This window comes from Bemisia tabaci, chromosome 4 (assembly GCF_918797505.1).
Source record: "Bemisia tabaci chromosome 4, PGI_BMITA_v3".
NCBI classification, from domain to species: domain Eukaryota; kingdom Metazoa; phylum Arthropoda; class Insecta; order Hemiptera; family Aleyrodidae; genus Bemisia; species Bemisia tabaci.
In genome coordinates, this window is record NC_092796.1 from 46,843,883 (window position 1) to 46,865,345 (window position 21,463).

General features: G+C 40.0%; 1 protein-coding gene across 1 annotated transcript in view; it reads left to right on the forward strand.

The window, feature by feature from the left end:
* Positions 1-6,376: 6,376 nt before the first annotated feature.
* LOC109043753 (putative odorant-binding protein A10) overlaps positions 6,377-21,463 on the forward strand; it is a 32,286-nt gene continuing 17,199 nt past the window's right edge. Inside the window, exon 1 of the mRNA XM_019061058.2 lies at positions 6,377-6,606. Coding sequence (XP_018916603.1) covers positions 6,592-6,606 — 15 coding nt within the window. The 5' untranslated portion in view covers positions 6,377-6,591. The remainder of the gene's footprint in view (positions 6,607-21,463) is intronic.

Here is a 21,463-nt window from a genome sequence, read left to right on the forward strand (position 1 = left end):
AAAAATTGTCCTGTGTTTTTGCGCTTCTTCTTCCTCTTATTCTTGTCGTTTTACTTTACTTTTTTACTAGGAGAGAAATATTTTTCTTGGGCTAGAGAAAAAGTTTCTTTCTCCCACATGAGAGAAAAACATTTTCCCCCGGTCGAACAAAAATATTTCTCCCCGCGCAAGAAAACTGTTTCGCCACGCGCTACAGAAAGTATTTCTTTCCGAGCAGTGCTTCGCATAGTTGCCAAACCTAGCTGATATACTCGACAAGAAACTGGAGTGCTCCCACACGAGGAACGGGAGGTGGAACACACCGCGCACCGCGGAACGCGATGATAAACGAACCAAAACAAAAACAGAACACGTGAACGATCAGTGCTGTCATTTCCCGGAACTTTTCCCAAATTTCGGAACTTTTGTAATTTTCCGGAACTTATGCCGGATCTTTTGCATTTTTCAGAACTTTCCTGGAACATTTGTTGTTTTATCGTTCGCGGTCTTTTATTTCTAACCCTAAAAAGTGAAAAGAAAAAGAAAATTAACAGCACGCGCCCAGAGACAACACGCGCCCCTCAAAAATTGTCCTGTGTTTTTGCGCTTCTTCTTCCTCTTATTCTTGTCGTTTTACTTTTTGGAAAATTTGTTAAACCCATCGCAGATATCTTGTGGTTTACCTTCTCCCTCTAGGGATTAAGACCTCCCCCTGATTTTTTTCTGAAGTATGGCCACCCCCCCCCCCCCGGAGTTCTCCTACTTTACATTTGTTAGACCTCCCCCTTGAATTTCGTCTTTTTCCTGAGTTTCTTCTTCGATCTTCGATCAAAAAATTCCGCATGTCAAAAATCAATAATAATCGCCTAGATTAGGCAGGTATCCATTTGCACCTTATAACTCAGTGTGCCTGCGTGGATTGCGTGGTCTTAATGTGGAACCTCTCTCGAAGCTAATTTCATTTTTTAACAGAAAGTTAAATGAACTGAAAATATTCAAAATTTACATGAAAGTCTGCAGGAATTGCCTCAAATTGCCCCAAACAACATAAGAAATTTCAAAATTTTCCAGGCGAAGCCCCCTCAACCCCCTCACCTGGGAGTATTTCATACCTTCCAAACTCCCTCAGTGAGGGGAGTTCAATGAAGTAAGATTAAAGAGGAACTCGTATGGATGCATAAGTTTTCGGGGAGGATGAAGGCACCACTACATATGTTCGAGTATTAATCTCAACAAATAATGTAGCACTTGGGTACTTGCTACCTTCAACTTTTACAAGCCACTGAATATAAGCGCATGCAAACTTAACTTCGTTACACGCATAATGTAAGCGAAGAAATCACGGATAGACTTAAAGAACGTTTAAGGTGCATTGTGCCTGGCGGTTAATCGTTGAATTGCCAAGCACACCCATGAAACCACCGCGGATCTTTAAATCGGCGGCTATTATGCTGCTTTCAAGGTATAAAATAAAAAATTGCATACGATAATAATTGTTCATTTATCCCGAGAAAATTTTTTGGCCTTATTTTAAATTTTATTTTTTTGCTCACAAATTCAATCTATAAACTGTGTTCTTATGTAAATTTGTATTTTTGAAGTTCAAGTACCTTTTTTTCATTTTAAAATATCCATTATATCCTGTCATATCTGCATTAAATACCAGTACCTATGTTTTAAATTTGGGCCAAATGTATGCATTAAAAATGGATTTATAGTGAGAATTGCTACTGACTGCAGAGGAAGCGCCATTGACCATTTCGTCTTTCATCTTTCAACGTTATTCGTAGAAAATTAGGACGAAATTTTTCAAAACATGCTCCGGAAAAGTTCCGCTAACTTATTCCGGCAAAATTCCAGAGACCTGCTCTAGTGAAGATCCGCAAACCGCTGCTCGTGAAAAACTTACGCGTGACGTCCCAAAATGACGAGACAGCCAGTAGCAGCACGGAGAGCGGCAGCGCTCTCTAAACTCGACCCCCGCCTGCTAGGTTTGGCAACTATGCGAAGCACTGCTCGGAAAGAAATACTTTTTGTAGCGCGTGGAGAAACATTTTTCTTGCGGGGGGAGAAATATTTTTGTTCGACCGGGGGAAAATGTTTTTCTCTCATGTGGGAGAAAGAAACTTTTTCTCTAGCCCAAGAAAAATATTTCTCTCCTAGTAAAAAAAAGTTATTCTCCTCGTAGAAAAAGTTTCTCCCCTCATAAAAATTTTCTTTCCTCTCCTAAAAAAAATTTCTTCCCCAGTGAAAAAAGTTTTTCCCCTTGTGAAAAAGTTTTTCTTTCCACAGTAAAATATTTCTTTCTTGGGTTACGGAAATGATGCCATAGCCGCGGCTCTCCTTCTGGCGAATGGTGACCGATTTCTTGCGGGGAGAGCTTCCTAGCGGAGAAACCCGTGTATCGTGTAATTTATTTTTTTATTTTTATTTTTTAGTTTTCGACTTTTAAAATTACACATTGGTCGTGTGAAATAATTAGTGAACTCTCACCGCTAGATGAAGTGTAAAAATGAAAGGCGGATCGTGCGCCATGCGCGCTGCGGACGGCGCAGGGCGGCTCATAAAATTCTCCCGTGTGCTATGTCGGCTGTTTTTATCTTTTCTGTACATTTCTGGGTAATCGATTAAAAACGGTAACAAAAATACAATGGAATATTGGTCGGGAATTAAACGTATTGCATTGCATGTTCACGAGAAAGCTGTGAAGAAATCGATGCTTTTCATTGTTTGTTATGCACGATCTGGAGGAGCGCTCAAGCACACTCAGAAACGTATTTGGGGGGGGGGGGGGGAGCCTAACGTTAAGCCTTGAAAGTTTTTTTTATTTGTTTATTTATTTATTACATGGATTATATTTTCAATTATATATTCATTACTTATTTATCCGTTTGCGCATACAAATTGTCTGATCCCAGTAAGGTATGATTCTAATAATTTCTAAACGCGATGTTAAAAAAGTGTCAGAGTCGTGCCATGTAAAATAAAAATTTCTCACCCAGAAGTGCCTGCTAACTCTTTCGTTGTTATTTCTCAAGAGGAAGGAGTCCGTTGGCTGAGTATATTTACAGCTCTGATTTCTGCGCTCTACCAAATTACAGGTTGACAAGTCGTTGGCTGTATATACTTTTTACAGCTCTGCACTCTGTCATCTACCAAATGACAGGCTGGCATGCACTTCTTCCGGTGGCGCGGCGCGGCGTGCTTTGCGATAAAGCGATTGATCTGCCATTTAAACCTGTGGAAAAGGATCGATGAAGAAGGTATTCGCAACGAATACCTGAATAATCGATTCTTTACCATAGCTTAAAATGGGGAATTATCGATAATCGATCATTCACGCCCCGCCAATGACCTCCTCTCACGACTCTCGAGTTATACTTGTGTATAGGGATATGATATATGGTCATTCAGATGTTTTGTGTTAATGCAAAATGAAAAAAAAAGAAGAAAAAAAAACTGTTAAACATAAGCCTAAATGGTCATCCTGAATTATTTGAAGTTTTACCGTCTTCTCGTTGATATTGATAATGCTTCTCTCTATCTGTTTCTATAATAAATATACGGAAAATTCATTCCAGGAGTATGGCATAATGCCCTAAAAGATTATAATAGTTAATAATCAATAAAAAATCTGCCCCCTCACCCCTCTTCAATGTTTTCTCTCTACCCGTCAGCGCGCGAGCGATATCGTTTTTATGTTAAATCTGTAGAAAATCCTTCAGATTTAACTCTAGACATGAGATTTTAATAGGTCACAAACGGAGGACTTGGGGAAACTCGTTCAAAGACGGACGATAACGTGACTTTGAATGTAGGTAGCGCCCGGCTCGAGCGCAAAACTGTTCGAGCTTGCTAGTAGTGAAATTTGCTTACCCAAAAAATGAAGGGGCACTTGCCGGTTTTTCCCGAGAGCTAGCTAGGCAGCCGACAAAAGAACAACTGCTATTCGACTGACAGTGTTTACCAACTGGTTACTTTAGAAATGGATTATTGCAAGGGATTACAATGATTCGCTGCCGTAAAAAGTGCAAAATACGGGAGAATTTTGACAAACTTTAAAGTAAGGTGCGAATCTACCTTACAATTTACTAAACCCGCATTTTATTTTATTCCGCAATGTGTACCTATTTTTAGTGGTGGTAAATCATGGTTATTCTTTTCTAAAGTTATACCGCTGAATTTCACTCGGGATTCGCAATAATTGTCCTTTTTGTGACGCTTTTTTAAGGCATTCTTTGAGCCTCCCTAAAATTAATCACAATTTCCCTGGTAAAAATTGGTAGTAGAATCTGTGTTCCAAAATACCATAGACCTACAGCTGGCTGTAAGATTTCCAATAGCTTCTATAGCCGGCTACACGATTTCTGATAACCTTTTATAGTCGATGGCGACTAAGCAACAGCCAGGCGATAAAGTGTATGCTAAACGTTACAAATTACGGATGCTAGGACTTTGAGTTTTTGGAATACTGCTCTCTTTTTGGGCCGTAGTATCTTGATTTATTTTGCGAGGAAAGCTCCGTACTTTTGAAGGATGCCTGTCATTCTTAATATGTTGGAGCGCCTTCAATTTATTATGATACTGTGCAATACCTCTGGTGTGAAATAGTTGCTTCAGACACCGTGGCACGCTGCGGCGCGGCGGGCGGGCAGAGATCATTGGCGCCTACAAACCTAACAGGGATACTTCAAGCATTGCGCAATGCGTGAAGTATCCCTGTTAGGTTTGTAGGCGCCAGTGCGTCGCCGCTCCGCTTTGTGTTAGGCTCTAATATTTCATCTGGCGGAGTCAGCGTTATTAAACTCATGATTTTGAAATGTTTGCACATCCTGTATGGATTATTCTCATTTTAATTGATGAAAAAAATATGTACTAAAGGAAAATATAATGTGTGTTTTGTAAATATTAAGGTGGTTCCATATTAAACTTAATGATTTCCAAAGCATACGAATTTCTACACAATTTCTTATAGCCTTTTATAATCGATGGCGAAAAAGCAACAGCCTGGCGATAAAGTGTAAAGCCCGGCGATAGGAACTATAGCCCGGCTGCATAATTTTTTATCGCTTCGTATAGCCCGGCCGTATGATTTTCTCCACAATCTACAGCCAGCTATATGATTTTCTGTAGCCTTCTTTAGCCGGCCATAAGAATTCCTATGGTATTTTGAAACGCAGCTCTTATCGCCAATTTTTACCAGGGTTGAAAAACCATGCGAGCCATGTGGGGAAAGGAGTTTTGTCTGAAGAACGACTATGCGTGAATATACGACACATCGACAGTGAAACTACCAAACCACGTATCTCGGTTTGCGACGTCGCAGACTTCCTGTCATACTTTATTTTTTAAATGAAAAACTACTTAACGTCCATTCTTGAAAATTTCTGTGATTTTTCCTCTTCGTACGGAGAAAATTCTGTGAAAATTTCAAGGAATGATATTAATTTGGTATCCTTCAAAAAAATAAAATGTGAGCGTAGATTTTTAAACACCGCAAACGAGATACGTGGTTTGGTAGTTTCACCGTCGACATGCCGAACTAGCACAGTGCAGTGAAAAAAACTGAAATAAAATTCCGATTTAATGCAATAAAATCGAAACTTTTTTATCTTGAAATTGCGATTTTTTTTACACCATTTGGTCAATAGATGCCGATTTTAAACGATCAGAAAAGTGAGTTCCATGAATCAGAAAAGTAGGCAATATGCAGCGCAATGAAAAACTGCAACTTGTTCCAATTTTACTGCAATAAATATCGATGAGCTGTGTGCCTTCAATCAGTAGATAGGCAACATACACAACACTCCGACGCAGTAGCAATAATTTCATCAGGTAATCGCGATTTATTGCAATCTGCAGGCTGATTATTGAAATTGATAGACAAAGTTATAGACAAAGAAGACGGGGTATGGAGGGATCCTGTTGGTAGAAAAGGGTAGTTGCAATGAACAAAGGAGGTAGGTAATAGACTAACTAACGGCAACCCACGAGAGACCCTATAGTTAGTCGATCATTTTTCTCCCTTGGTCTATACTGCCGCGCTAGAAACCAATAGAATCGTTTCATACTCCGTATGTCTTCTTTGTCTATCGCTTTGTCTATCAATTTCAACAATCAATCCGCTACTTAGGTAGTCAAGGTATTCCTTAGTTAAGGTAGGTACCTACTGGAGCGGCGGATTGCATAAGCATCGTCTGGATCGTTTCTCCTCGAATCAATACGTCGCTTGGCTGACGTAAGGGCGTAACTTCACATTCAGATGAGCCCGGAAAAGCATTGAATTGTATGGAGGATAAATTTCATTGCAGAGTGTAGTTACGCGTAGGCGACGAATAGTAGGTTCTCGACTGGCCATTAGCAGCCGAGTGGTGCGACTACGGCGGTGACGACGCGGGGCGGGCTAGTGTTAGGACTGATGAATGAACAGATCAGTTGATCATTAGGATCGAGTCGCGAGCAGTAGTGGGGTCCGATTCTCAATCACACTACTTTCCCCTTCAAATATTAAAACGAATAAACTTTCTCAGTAACTCCGCGACACCAGGTCTAGCCAGCCCGTGCCCTCCAGTCTTATTCTAGTTATACTCCCCGCCAGACGCATCCTTCAACATGATTTACGTACAGGTCAGTCCAACTTCTCGATTTTTACCGCTGGAAACGTGACATTTTCTTCCACAACGCAGCAGTATATTATTAATATTTTTTTTATGTAGTTTTTTTTTTTTTTTTTTTTTTTTTTTTTTTTTTTTTTTTTTTAAGTTGTAAAGAAAATTAAATAAATTGCGGAATTTTTTTTTCATCATTTATACATCGGACCATCTCTAGGATCAGGGACCCTCCTATCGGCTAGCTCAAAATGAATATATGGGCGGTAATAGCACACCACGATATGGTAGAATATTTTTTTTTAATACCTATTTAAGTAAATTAAAAAATAACAAAAATATATAATGAAACTTCTTCTGTAAAACCCCTTCATTAATTGGAACCATCCTATGGTTATAAAAGATTTTATAGGAGAGGTACCAGAAGAGGTAACAGTAGTGACAGTGTTTCGCATATTAATGATAATAAAATAAATAAATAAATAAATAAAAGAAGAAATGATAAAATGTATAATAATAGGTAATGCTGAAAACTTCTAGTGAGAATATTTCTTAAATTTTGATCGTTTGCGAGAGAGGTGACTTGCCTAAATTTTTAGGTAAATATTTCCAGGAGCAATGTTTGCCAAGGTTTGCTAGAAATTAGATTTCGAGCGATTCGAAGCTAGGTTTATTTTTTTTTTCGTTAGCAGCTTGAACTAGGCGTGTAATGCGACTATGAATATACAATCAGATTAATACTGATTTTTTTCTTTGCGCGTGTTTGAAAGAGTTTTATCGATATTCCTCTCCTACAACCTTCACATGTTTGTGTGCCTGAAAATACTGAATAAACTGTGTTTTTTCACACTTTAAAGACGAGGAAATAAGGAGAAAAAACACGTAAACTTGACTTAATCTACCACTGAAAAATATCGACCTTTTCCTCAGTTCGGAGACACCTCGAGCTATCGCAGAACATTTTTACGAAGCAAAATATCTAATTCTTACAACTGACACGTTCGAATCATCTGAAAGTTGAATTAAATTTTGCTATTAGAAGACTTTATTTCTAGCTCACCCATAAAAGCACCTATATCTATGAGCGGAAACTATCGTAGCACTTTTTATGGATAGTTTCTAACAGGGTGTCTACCAAGACAGGCTGGTCAAAAATCAGTACTGCTTTTACAATACTTTTTCAGGACATTCCCAAAAAATGCAGTACCTCCTCGACAGAAAAATTCAGACCTTTTTCAGTACCTTAATTTGACGAAATTCGACAAATTTAAAAAAATTGAATTTCTCGCTCAAATTGCGACAAAAATGCCCAAAAAATGAAACAAAATTCCGGACTCCTTGCGAAATTTCCGCACTTTTTCAGGACTTCCGGACTGCCCTTAAAAAATCAGTACTATTTTTGGACTTTCCGGACTTGTAGACACCCTGTAGTATGCACTAGAAATACAGTGGTTCTTTACTGCAAAATGAAGTCCAATTGGGACTATGTTTTGAGTTTTTCCTCCGCATTGTTTACGGAAGCATAATATGCAATTTGTGATTGCAGATTACTTAGCATCATTTCGTATATATTTTAATACGTCGAATACCTCGATACTGTATTCTCACCGCAGAGGTTTACATTCAGAACTGCGGCCTTTCTAGTTTCAATATCCGGTTTCAAGAGCTTTGGGACTAATCGCTTGCGCGTTCGGCTCTCGTTACGTCCTTGGTTATGGGTTCTTAATGACTGAGAGGATGACGGGACACTTTCATTGATTGTTTATTCCGTAACCGATTGCAAAACACGTCCAGCAGGCTGATTGTTGAGACGAAGCTATGAAGATAGAGGGGATGTGGAGGGATCCTTTTGGTGGAAACGGGTGGTTGCAATGGACGAAGAGGGTAGATGATTGACCATGGTTGCAATGGACAAAAGACGTAGGTGATAGACTAACTAACGGCAACCCACGAGAGACCCGATAATTAGTTCATCATTTTCTCCCTTAGTCTATAAGAGCCACCCGCTTCCACCAATAGGATCGCTTCTTACTCTCTATGTCTTCTTTGTCTATCGCTTTGTCTATCAATTTCAATAATCAGTCCGCAGGTGCTGTATCGTTTGCAGGCTACAAAAATTGAACTTTTCAATACTTACGTCGGTATGACGTACGTACGCACCTAGGTACGTGCGTTGAAGACGAATAATTTTGAAAAAAAGTACATCAAAATGCGATGTTCAAAGTTCTCTTCGTATTTTAATCGAGAGACCGAAATTTGGTTTCTGTGTAAAAATCGGTTTTTACACAGAAACCAAATTTCGGTCTCTCGATTAAAATACGAAGAGAACTTTGAACATCGCATTTCGATGTACCTACTTGTTTCCAAAATTGTTCCCTAGGGGAAGAGTCGGTTCCCCTAGGGAAACCTGAGGTTCCCCTCCCCTATAAGTTACCTATCTCTTTACCCATTAAAAATTGGGAGTAAATTGATAGGTATTTTAATTGGGTATATTTACTGTGACTTGAAGGAGCCCGGAGGTGGCATAAAAATATAGTTGGGTTGAAGTTTGACGCAATTCACTGCGAGGTAACATTGTGGATAGCAATATACTCAAATTTTCGGACAAATAACTATTGCTGCGCGGAGAATGTTTTTGGCCTACCTCGACAATTGAAGGCGACGTAGCAACATGACGACCACACCCTCTTCGTGTCAATCCTGCCTCCTTCGAATCAATCAAAAAAGCCACTAAACGTCGGTGGTTTTGTTTAAAATCAACGTTCAAGCAGAATAAAGCTCTAAAAGAAAAGCTGATGAGTACATTGAGCTGGGTCAAAAAGCAAACGCAGTAGCAAATACGAGACATACGAATATATGCCATGATAAAAAGTGAGATAATCCAAAGTTCGATTGATCAGACATCTTCTCATGAAACGGAAAAGCGAATCCATTGAATGTCCTTCAAGCCCTTTTGACTTTATCCTGACATTGGCCTGATACCAGAGTGAAATCAGAATATAATATACAAATATCAGAGTGATAATATATGTTGTTATCAAAACGATTTTATCTAAGAGACAGTTTAAGATGAGCTTCTTTCTGGAAAACATTTATTGCAACGAAAAAACTAAGTATTGAAAAAAGTTGCGATTTTATTCCCTCTTAACCCGATAAAATCATGAGTTCTAAATAATCATACCCGATGTTTTCCTATCGATAAAATCGTCATTTTATTTCAGTTGGCTCCAATGATATCGTCAAAATTGAGAAGTATCGTGTCAGTATTGAACATTCAAGAATTTTGCACACATGATAACTTCAAATTGCCTAGGTACATATTTCTGCATCGGCTGGGGTGAAATCTTGGCTGATTTTCGCTTGCTCCTTGATCTCTGACCCTACTCGCTACGCCTTTACCGACTGCGACTACCTCTGCGAATTATCTAAAATTTATTAACGCTACTAAAATTGTGCATGAGAATTTCGGAAAAATTCTCAGTGTAAAAACATCCCGTCCACTTTCGAAAATCCCGCCACACGGAAGAACTCGAAAGAGTTTCTTCGGAATGGTATGTTCCTGGAAATGCTTGTCGTTACGACACGAACAGAGATACCAGGACGCCTGCGTTACGGCGCCAGTGTCGCCTGCGTCCACCTCTCGTGAGAACAGATTCGGGTAGGGCTGGAAATATTTTCACACGTTTTATCGAACAGCATGGCAAGGTCACGTGTCGTTATCCGTCGTACCAAGCTTATTAGCTTAAGAGAAGAAAGTCCGTTCCACTCTTGCCGCTCCGCCACATTTATCCAGAAATTCTACATAGATAACAAAAACTGGACATAGCGTAAGCACACCGGTCATACCTATATATACGTCGAAATTTTCGTTTAAAGATCTTCCATCTTTTTTGAACTACAACTTTAAAAAAATAGAATTCGGCGGGGGTTTGGAATTTGTCATTATTTATTCAAATGAAAGTGTTTGAAAAATACATCCCATTGCAAGGGGTATCAATAACTTACTCAGTTTTGTGTATTTTGACACGGAGGTCCCATGCTGCCATGCTAGAGGAAGAACAGGTGTAAGATCGTTTGGACATTGTCATATTTTTCCTCATAAAATACAAATATCCTAAGGAATTTATGAATATTCTTGCATGGAAACTTCCAGAGTATTTTATTCGCATTTAAATCTTGCTTATCTGAAAATTCAAATGAAAAAGTAATTATACGTTCACTCTAAAATGGATATTTTATGAAAAGAAAGTTAGCAGCCTGAAAATAATAATACGACATTTTTTATTGACAGGGTAGTACGGGACTAAAGGCTTACCGTACATACTGCTGCATGGGATAGGTATCCAAAGCGCCTTCAGTTTAGTACGTATGCAACGCGCACGTCCTCTGAGCACGAATAGTTGTATCAAAGCTTTATCGTCATTGATGCGTGTATCGCTGTCGTGTTACTTCTGCCGTGCTAGGAAAGAACGCCGTATGCACATTCGAGGGTTGCCAAATTACCTTCGATAAAATGTTCATTTCCGAGGAAACTTATGAATATTTTCCCTTGAAATTGTCAGGACTTTTCGGTGGGATTGCGAGCCAAATCATCTGAAAAATTGAAAGAAAAATATTCATAAGTTGACCAAGAAATTCGGGCTTTATCAAGGGAAATTTGGCAACGCATAAAGGTTCATGCGGCGTTTTTCCTTAGCACGGCAGTGTTCGTCGCTTCGGAGGTACTAAAGAGGCCGCGAGGCCGCGGGGGTGCCTTGATTGTTCCAACCCTCTAAATAATTTTATGTTGTGATGATGCTGACGTTATTATTATACGCACTCACTCTCTTACAATTTTGATCCACGTAGAACGCGTTACAGAGTCATGTACCTATACAAACAAAAAATTGGAGATTGTAATTTTTGCAGCATAATCAATACCACATGGCTTCAATTTTATCGAGCTAAATTAATGCTTAGAGTTGCTTTGCAGGTTGCCTACTTTGAAAACGATATTTTTTTATTGTTCACTGGAATCAAACAAAAAGAAATTAAATTAGAAAGGCCAACGATCGGAATTGCGATTTTTCGTCGCACTGAGCTACATGGGAACCGTACGTGGAAAAAGGGACCTTGTATTATACAAGGGAGGGATTTTTAAGGGAGCTATCCTTGACACGTCAAGTTGGGTAAAATATTCTAATTTTGAGTTTTTGATGGAAAACAAAATACCCTTAGAGTCTTTAAGAATAAGTTTCTAGAAATACCTCGTGATTTTTGGTTCCTACAATTCATAACGATCGGATCGCAACAAAACGCGATCATTGCTCTCTATTGGTGGAAAATGCCTTCAAGCTTAGCACAGGCCACTGCACTGGCTGCCTCATAGGAAAATCCGATAATCTTCTTTTCGCGAGACTGTGCAAGAGTTTTCGCTTGTCCATTCATCTCTCGCCGGTCATTCATTCTATTTTATTCGGTCAACAAAAAGAATTGGGAAACAACGAACAGTGAGGCGCGGCACATTGCCGAAAATTGTAAGAGCTCTGCGCTCCCTTCTCTTTTGTTGAGTTGATTAACAACCGCAAATATTGCGATAGATAGTGGCCGAAATTAATTATTGTAGGTACCCTGACAAAAATAATTTTGTAATTTTGCACATGGGACTTGTCGAGAGTAGGTACCTAATTATGTGCACATGGTAACGCCTATCTTGAGCAGCATTGCACTAAAATGAACTAACTTTTTTGGTTCTTCGTGAAAACAAGAAATCGGATATTGGTTTCCCAGATTCTCGCGGTGCTTACAAGTTAACAACATAGATTTCCTTCCTTCCTTATCTTGAATCTGGTTTCGAAATGGAAGGCGAAGAGAAAGGAGAAAAAGAAGGAGAGCAAGGAGACGAAGAAAAGGAAAAGTGAAAATAAGAAGAAAGAAGAGGAAAATACATTTCTTCTTTTCCATTTTTCACTATATGCACTCCTCTCCTACTTACTGTTCTTTTTTTCCTCTGTTTTCTTCATCTTCCACTCTACGTTTCTTTCTTTTCGCGCGTCTTTCTCTTCATTCTTCTCTACTTTTTAGTAGGTACTTCTCCCTCTTGTTACTCTGCTCTAATCTTTTCGTTCATCATTTCCTCATCTTTTGTATCTCCTTTCTCTTAATGTTCATATTCTTTGATGTCTTCATTTCCATGTCCATCCTCTTCTTGTTCCTCCTGTTCTTATAATCTCTGGTTTCCCCTTGTTCTGGTTCTCCTTCTTCCGTTTTATGATGTGTCCTCATCTGACATATGTTCGAAGTCCTAAAGTCTTCTCGTTGCGGCTGTCTGCTTCAAAGCATACACAGACTGTTTTCCGCGAGTTTTTATATGGGAGAAACCGATGGTTGCCAACTGGCAACATTCGAAAGTTCATACGGCACTTTTCCTTAGTGCGTTGCAGCGGCATGGACCAAAGCCACTAACAATTAAGTTTGTCTCGAATTACTTCGATGGACGTTCTTTCTCTCGGCCATTAGATCTGAACCGCTATACAGGAAGCGGACTCCATCGGTATATGTTCAAGAGTCAATTTTCTGATGAACCTTGAGTTCCATCGGAATGCTGGTATTCTAGGATTCGTCAACTAACAGACATGATCGGTTTTTTTTGAACGCACACTTTGGCTCAAGATTCGAGTTTGTCCATCAAGAACAGTCACCAAGGAGAAAGGTGTTTCAGGGATGGATTTGACTTTCTAGTCACTTAGCCGGACACCAAGGGCCGGGGGGGGGGGGGGGGGGGGCTGCTAGGCGTGAGTTAGAGAATGACTGGACCTAGTAATCGTACGGAAAATCCTATCTATTAATATCCGGTTGTGTCACGGAATCGTGGTTTCGTGTTGAAGGAAGGAGAAATACAAATCGACAAAGAATAGAGGGCTGATTATCAAAACTGATAGACAAGCCGATAGACAAAGAAAACAGAGGGGAAATGAAGCGATCGTATCGATGACAGCGGGTGGTTGCGATAGATCAAGCCGGTGAGTAATAGACTAACTTTCGGCGAACAACGAATTATATTCATTTAGTTTTTTACAAGAATATGATTGTGCAAATATTTGTTGAAAATTTGGCTGATTTTTTAGTGTGATCGGAAGGAAAAATCAGTAAAATTATCTTATGAGAATGTCCGACGGTTGCCTGGTAAACTTAAAATTTGCGAGTAAAAATTGTTTGCTGTTAAAGGATAGTTACGTACTTTCGCTTGAAAAACGACGAAATAAGGAAACTTTCCCTGGGAGACCGACTTTTCCATCGCATTATGAAACTTTCCGAATTGAAAAGCTCGTGATTAACGAGCTCATTCTGTACTGCCAGCTATTCCTCGAAGAGCTCGATGACGTAACGTTGGAACGGTCTCGCTGCTGCATCCGGATCCGGTCGTAAGGGCTCGATAATTAAGCGGCTGAGGCGTCCACGAAATCGTCCCGGGCCGTGGGCGACGCACAGTGGATCGAGTCGATGGGAGAGGGTGGACAAAATTTAGAATCTTTAAAAGCTCATTACTCCGATTTTACAACATTTTGAGGTCTTAAGAATGGTTCCATTGGTTTTCTCGTAAAGTTTTCTTTCAGATTCGCCCCTCAATATTTAAAATTTGACCAATCAAACATGAAAATTTACAGTTTTAGTCAAACATTTCATGTCCGATCTCACTGATTGATTCGATCCTCCGTGCGGCGGCGCAAGGAGACTCGTTAAATGCAGATGCAACCATCGTCGCCGTCTTCCTACCCGCGCGTTCGAGTCTCCGCCGCGCCGCCGCATAGTGGAACGGGCCTTTCGGAGAAGTCGAACAAAATTTGGAAACTTAGAAAGCTTTTCACCAATGGCGTCACTCCACCAAAACCTGGCGTGGGGGGGGGGGGGTGACCTTTCTTTGGGATTGTCAACATGATACCGAAGTGAATAAACCGTGTAACTAGGGTTTATAACATTTATTCAGACTACTTCAGGTGTCTTATAGCAATTAGTTGCTTTATTTGGAGTCTAAACATTTGCCGGTCCAATCAGGTCATTTTGCTGGGGGGACCTGACCCCTCTACCACCGGAGAGTTTGGAGGGTATGCCATAATTGCCATACCCCCAGTTCAGAGGGGAGGCCGAGTGGCCTCTTTCGGAAATTTTAACTCTGTTTGGACGCATTTTGAGGCTTCCGCCACGCAGAATTTCCATTTCTGCGGAGAAATTATACTCTTTACATAAGTTCGGCATAAAATACTTTCGAATTGCTGTATTAAATAGATCCGGAAATTTTTTCTAATTTTAAATCTAATTGTACGGATTTTGAGGCTTCCAAGACGCAGATTTTCCATTAGTTTTGGATAAAAAATTTCACTGTGCTTTTACTTCCAGCGCAAAATCGTGCTATGAGTTAACAATTCCGAAACATGTTTGAAATTTTAACTCTATTTGGAGTTGGACGCATTTTGAGGTTTCCATGATGCAAATTTTAAAAAATACTAACTGAATGAGCATGGTGCCTTCATTTAAAACTCTACACTAAAAGAGATAAATATCCTCGAAGAAGGTTTTTTTCCACCAACCAAAATCCTGGGGGGGGGGGGGGGTAGATATGATACTAATTTCAGTTCTGGGAGTAGGGGGCTCCAGGCCCCCCTTAGTAAATCCAAGAGCCTAATAAATCTTATAGACTTCTACTTCCACTTTTTCATAAACGTAAAAAATATGTAAGTATAATGCTCCAAAAAAAATTAGCTTGCTTCTTTCCCGTCTACGTCGCAACGAGAGCTTCTCTCGTCGCTTTGATTCAAGTTTAGATTCAAAAATCAATTTTTTGGCAAGTTAGATCATTTTCCTCGTTTTCCATTCAGACCTCCTGAAACGTAGGGAAGGAGAGTAGCCCCCTCTGCCTAACCTCCCCCTCCTCCAATTAACTCCACTGCTGCTTATATCTTCGTGAATACAAAACGTAGAGGATTAAAAGTGGATCCATGGGTTGTCTTGTAAGATTTTCTTCTCTCAAGTATGGCACTCTTTAACATATCGACGGTGAAATTACCAAACCACGTATCTCGTTTGCGGTGTTTAAAAATCTACGCTCACATTTTATTTTTTTGAAATAGACCAAATCAATATCATTCCTTGAAATTTTCACAGAATTTTCTTCGCACGAAGAGGAAAAATCACAGAAATTCTCAAGACTGGACATTACGTAGTTTTTCATTTAAAAAATAAAGTATGACAGGAAGTCTGCGACGTCGCAAACCGAGATACGTGGTTTGGTAGTTTCACCGTCGATATACAATATGATGAAATAAACATCAAAACTTGCAATTTTAGTCAAACATCTTGTCTAACTTCTCCTGGTGGCTCGTGTCACAGTGCGGTGGTGGCGCTAAAAATCCGCTACTCTTCAGATGCAGATGCAACCGTCGTCGCCTTCTTCCTAACCGCGCGTTCAAGTCTCCGCCGCAGGCCGCACAGAAAACGACTCACCGGGAGAAGTCGAACGAGACATTTTTAACTCAAACTAAACACTTCGATGTTTATACATAAATACGAGATGACGCTTTAAAAAGATTTCCCTAAAGATTTACTGGAACCCATTTTAAACTTCCAAGTTTCGTGTAAACGAGCATATAAGAATTTGACTTCATACGCATCATATATCTGTCTTCTCCCATTGACCCACGCTACTGCGCGCCGCCGCCGGCGTCTTCCGCCAATACTGCCGTGCTAAGTAGGAACGCCGTATGAACCAGCGAATGTTGCCAAATTTCCTCAGACAAATCACGAACTTCCGGAAAAACTTTTACATATTTTTCCTCCAAATTTCCGGATAATTTTTCTCGTGATTTGATCCAAATAGTCTGAATAGCTCGAGAGAAAATATTCATAACCTCCTTCAGAAATAACTATTTTCGCCGAGAAATTAGGTAAGATTAGAGTGCTCACGCGGCGTTTTTACTTAGCACGGCGCACATAGTGGATCGAGTCAATTGGGAAGGCCGGACATGAAATTTTTTACTAAAACTGCAAATTTTAATGTTTATTTCGTCACATTTTAAACTTCAAGGGGTGCTCGTAGACGAAAATTTAACAAGAAAACCGTTGTAATCACTTTTAGAACCTCAAAATTGTGTATATGCGAAGTTATGAGCGTTTAAAGTTTCCAAATTTTGTCCGACCTCTCCCCTCACTGAAAAAAAAAAAAAAAAACACATTGGATCTAGAGTCCAGACTCTTGGAAACATTGACAAGAAAAAATGCTCTTGATTCAATCAGATTTAAGCTTAAATCAAAAGGAAATCCGCTCAAATTAAGAGGCTTGGTTCTTGATGGAAGCAAAAATCCGATTGAATCAAGAGTATTTTTTTCTTGTCGATGTTTTTAAGAGTCTGGACTCTAGATCCAATGTGTTTTTTTTTTTTTTTCCAGTGAGAGGTCGGACATGAAATTTTTTTCTAAAACTGCAAATTTTAATGTTTATATCGTCACATTTTAAATTTCAAGAGGTGCTTGTAGAATACAATTTCACAAGGAAACCGTTGGAACCACTTTTAGAACCTCAAAATTGTGTACATACAAAGTTATGAGCGTTTAAAGTTTCCAAATTTTGTCCGAGCTCTTCCCTCGACTCGATCCACTGTGCGGCGGCTCCCGCGGTGCTCTTCCGCACTGCCTCGCGGTCCAGCGTCAGCAATGCTGTAACGAGATCAGCTCAGCTCAGCACGCGGCATTTAAGAATTCCCGGGTGCCAGAAGGGGGGGGGGGGCGCAGCTAGCACCCACGCAAGTCCAGATGCTCTTTTCACTTTCCGTTTCGCTCAGCGCGCCAAACCGCAAGTCTCCGCTTCCTCTTCCCGGCTCCGCGATCCGGGCTTTCTCGCCCGATCGCGCTTGCGTCACGGCCGGAAATCGGAGGTCGTGCCGGAAAATCCTCAGCCTGCAGCCGCCGGAAGTGCTGAAATTGATGGACAAAACTGTAGGTAAAGTACAAAACGGTGGCGTGGCGTGAGTTGCGATATATCGATTGTTATGCCATTTAAACCTAAGGAAAGGATCGATAAACAGGGCGTTCGCAGCGAACACCTTAATAATCGATTCTTCACCGTAGCCTCAAATGTGAAAATATCGATATATATCGAATCACGCCGCGCCACTGGACAAAAAGGGAAAATGGAGCGATCCTGTATTGGTGGATGCAGTTACAGTGGACAAAAGAGGCGAGTTAACTGTAGGGGAACCATGAGAGACCATATGGATCGCATTTGGAAAAAAATAACCAGCGCGATGACTGTTTTCAAAATCGTGCAACTTCTCCTTTTCTCTTCAAAATACTTAATAAATGTACAGTATTACAATTTACACAATTATTTAACTTTAAAATTAACAATTTTTCGGTGGAAAGCTAAATCATTCGCTATTCTCGGAGGGTTTTTAAATACTTATGAAGAAGCAACATTTTACAACACTGTAATCGCGCTGGTTCCTTTTTGCTAAGCAAGATCCATAATGTCATAATTTTTCACCTTCGTCTATAACAACCACCCGCGTTTCAATAAATTTGATCGCTGCGTTTACCCTTAGTCTTCTTTGTCTATGGCTCTGTCTATCAATTTCAATAATCAGTTTGCAGTGCGCGCTTTTGGCTTCTTACTGTTCCCATCAAAAAATACTCTTATGTGCTACGGGGGTTAGAAGCAGATTTTGTTACACGGAGAAAAAAACTTCGTGCGTAGGACCCGAAGTTTAGGTCATATGGATCTTTGAAGTTCTCGGATTGAGCATCTGAACTCTTTAGGTCCAGCTGCTGAGGTTTGGATCACACATCTGAAACTTCAGTTCTTACATCTGAAGTACTTCGGTTTACACATTCGAACAACTTCGATTCTCACACCCGAAAAACTTCGATTCTCACATCTGAAGTACTTCAGATGTAAAAACTGAAGTTTCAGATGTAAGATCCGAATCTCGACAGCTAGACCTAAAGTGTTCAGATGCTCAATCCGAAAACTTCAGAGATCCATATGACCTAAACTTCGGGTCCCACGCACGAGTTTTTTTTCTCCCTGTAGAAATGACAATTCTGCCCCTGGTAAAAATTGGCAGTAGAATCCGTGTTCCAAAATACCATAGACCTACAGCCGGCTGTAAGATTTCCAATAGCTTCTACAGCTGGCAACACAATTTCTTATAGCCTTTTATAGCCGATGGCGATAAAGTGTATGCTAAACGTTACTAACTACGGATGCTAGGACTTAGTGAGTTTTTGGACTACCGCTCTCTTTTTGAGCCGCAGTGTCTTGATTTAATTTCCGAGGGAAGCTCCGTTCTTTTGAAGGATGCCTGACATTCCTAATATGTTGGAGCGCCTTCACTTTCATATGATACTGTGCAATACCTATGGTGTGAAATAGTTGCTTCAAGTGCCGCGGTACGCTGCGGCGCGGTGCGGCGGGCGGGCAGCCAGCGCTGAACGCGCATTGGCGCCTGCAAACCTAACAGGGATACTTCACGCATTGCGCAATGCGTGAAGTATTCCTGTTAGGTTTGTAGGCGCCGGTGCGCCGCCGCTCCGCTTTGTGTTAGGCTCTAAAATTTAATCTCGCGGAGTCAGCGTTTTTCAACTCATGACTTTGAAATGTTTGCACACTCTGTATGGATTATTCTCATTTTAATTGATGAAAGAAAATATGTAGTAAAGGAAAATATAATGTGCGTTTTGTAAATATTAAGGTGATTCCGTACAAACTTATGGATTTACAAAGCACAAGAATTTCTACTCACTTTCTTATAGCCTTTTATAGCCGATGGCGAAAAAGCAATGGCCAGGCGATAAAGTGCAAAGCCCGGCGATAGGAACTATAGCCCGGCTGTATAATTTTTTATCGCTTCGTGTAGCCCGGCCGTATGATTTTTTCCACTTTCTACAGCCAGCTATATGATTTTCTATCGCCCTCTTCAGTCGGTTATAAGAACTCCTATGGTATTTTGAAACGCAGCTCGTATCGCCAATTTTTACCAGTGGCATTTCTCAAGTGAGAAATAGAAAGAAAGAAAAAAATGCGAATGCATGATAGAGGTGGCTTGAGACATGCGCTTGATCAGGAATGAAAATCATTGATGGAAGTTAATGAGCCGGATTATAATGAGCTTTAATTACAGCAATACGTTTTACGTTGGGACACAATCAAACGCTCTCTGGGAAAACTTTAAAAATAAATACACATGCAAGGGAGTAAGCTTTGCGTTAGCATGGCGTTAGTGCATTAAAAACATAGACGTTAATGTGAAATCTGAGAGGTTGCGCTTCAGTGTGAGGTCATAGGTATTCTAAACGCCTGCTCAATTTGTAAAAGATCGCTGTTAGTAGTGATGAGAGGCCGCCAACTATTGCTATCAGGTACTGATCCCGATTTTCTGACCCTTTCTCTGCGTTAGGCACCTACTAAGCTCGCTAGGAGGCCACCCCTTAAAAGTTGGACCAATTTGAACGAAATTGAACAATATAACAATAATAATGAAAGAAAAAAATGAAAAAAAGGAAATGAAATAAATCCGTGGCGTTAAAACAGAAATCTCAAATATTAAATATTACGCGTATTAACTACATTTGAAATAGAGGAACAAGTGAAGCAATGACTCTGTGTTTCCAGCAAAACCTCTCTCGAGGACTTACTGTCCTCAAGTCAAAATGATTTCAATTTTGCACACCTTATTAGTACAACAGCTCCTATCTGGTAACTCCCGTTACCTATTTTGCAAATCAGAACTAATTTCGTAATTTAGTATAGATTTCATTTAAATTATACCCATCATTTGGTCGAATCTCTATTGGCAACGACCGTCAAAAGAACCCTCAAAAAAATTTTAAATTTAAAAAAGACAACTCTTAAAATAACTGTTAAAATGTTCGTTTTAGGAAACTCTTTAGGTGTATTTTTTAAAGCAAAATTTACGAGCGATACAATTCAAGTAAAAAAGAGCTGAAAAACTCCTGAACACTCAATTGTCGTTTTTCAACACTAAAAATGTTTGAAAAATGTGATAAAAGCTGCAAAGATATTTTAAGAGTTTTTTAACACCTTATTCCTTAAATTTTACTAAAAAAAATATTTAAAAAGGGTTTCCTAATACGAGCATTTTTACCGTTTTTTAACAGTTTTTGAATAATGTTGTGAAAGATCATTGCTACTTGGGATTTTCAAGAAATTTCGATTTTGAAAAATCGGTAGCTTCTGTGCTCTCCGTAGAAACAGTGGATTCGGCACATGACGGTCGTTCATTATCTCGATCCAAGATGAACGAGTTCGTTTTCACGGATTTGAGAATCTTTGAATTCGACAGCGAGCGACGCGATTGCATCCCAGGAAATGTTGACCCATTATCACCTCGGCGCGTATTTGCAGATGCACGATAAACAAGAATGCTCTTGTATTTAAAGTACAATTAACGACTGATTTTCGACGGAAGTAGCGATCGGACACGACGGCCAAAACGGGCGTTCGTTGACGAGTGGCCGGTCACCGATATTACGCAAAGGCAATTTTTGGCAGTCGTACGTTTGAGACTAATTGCATAACCCCGGTAACTGCTAATGTCTTTATTTCCTGTAAACAAACTTGTTCCCGCAGTGTACTGTATAGGGTGATCCTGAAGTTTGGTTAACCTCTTCACCCCCCTCACCCCGCCCCACTGGCCCTCGTATTGATTATATTAGTTGTACGAGGGAAGAAACTCTGGGGGCTGTTTTTGACTTAAGGTATTCACTACTCTTTCCTGGGCACTCTCAATTTCAACGGGAACTTCATTTTGCTGGAAATTGTTTTTCATCCAGTCTATAGGGTACCCCAGACCACCCGTACTAGGCATTTTTCTCGGTTGGTTTAG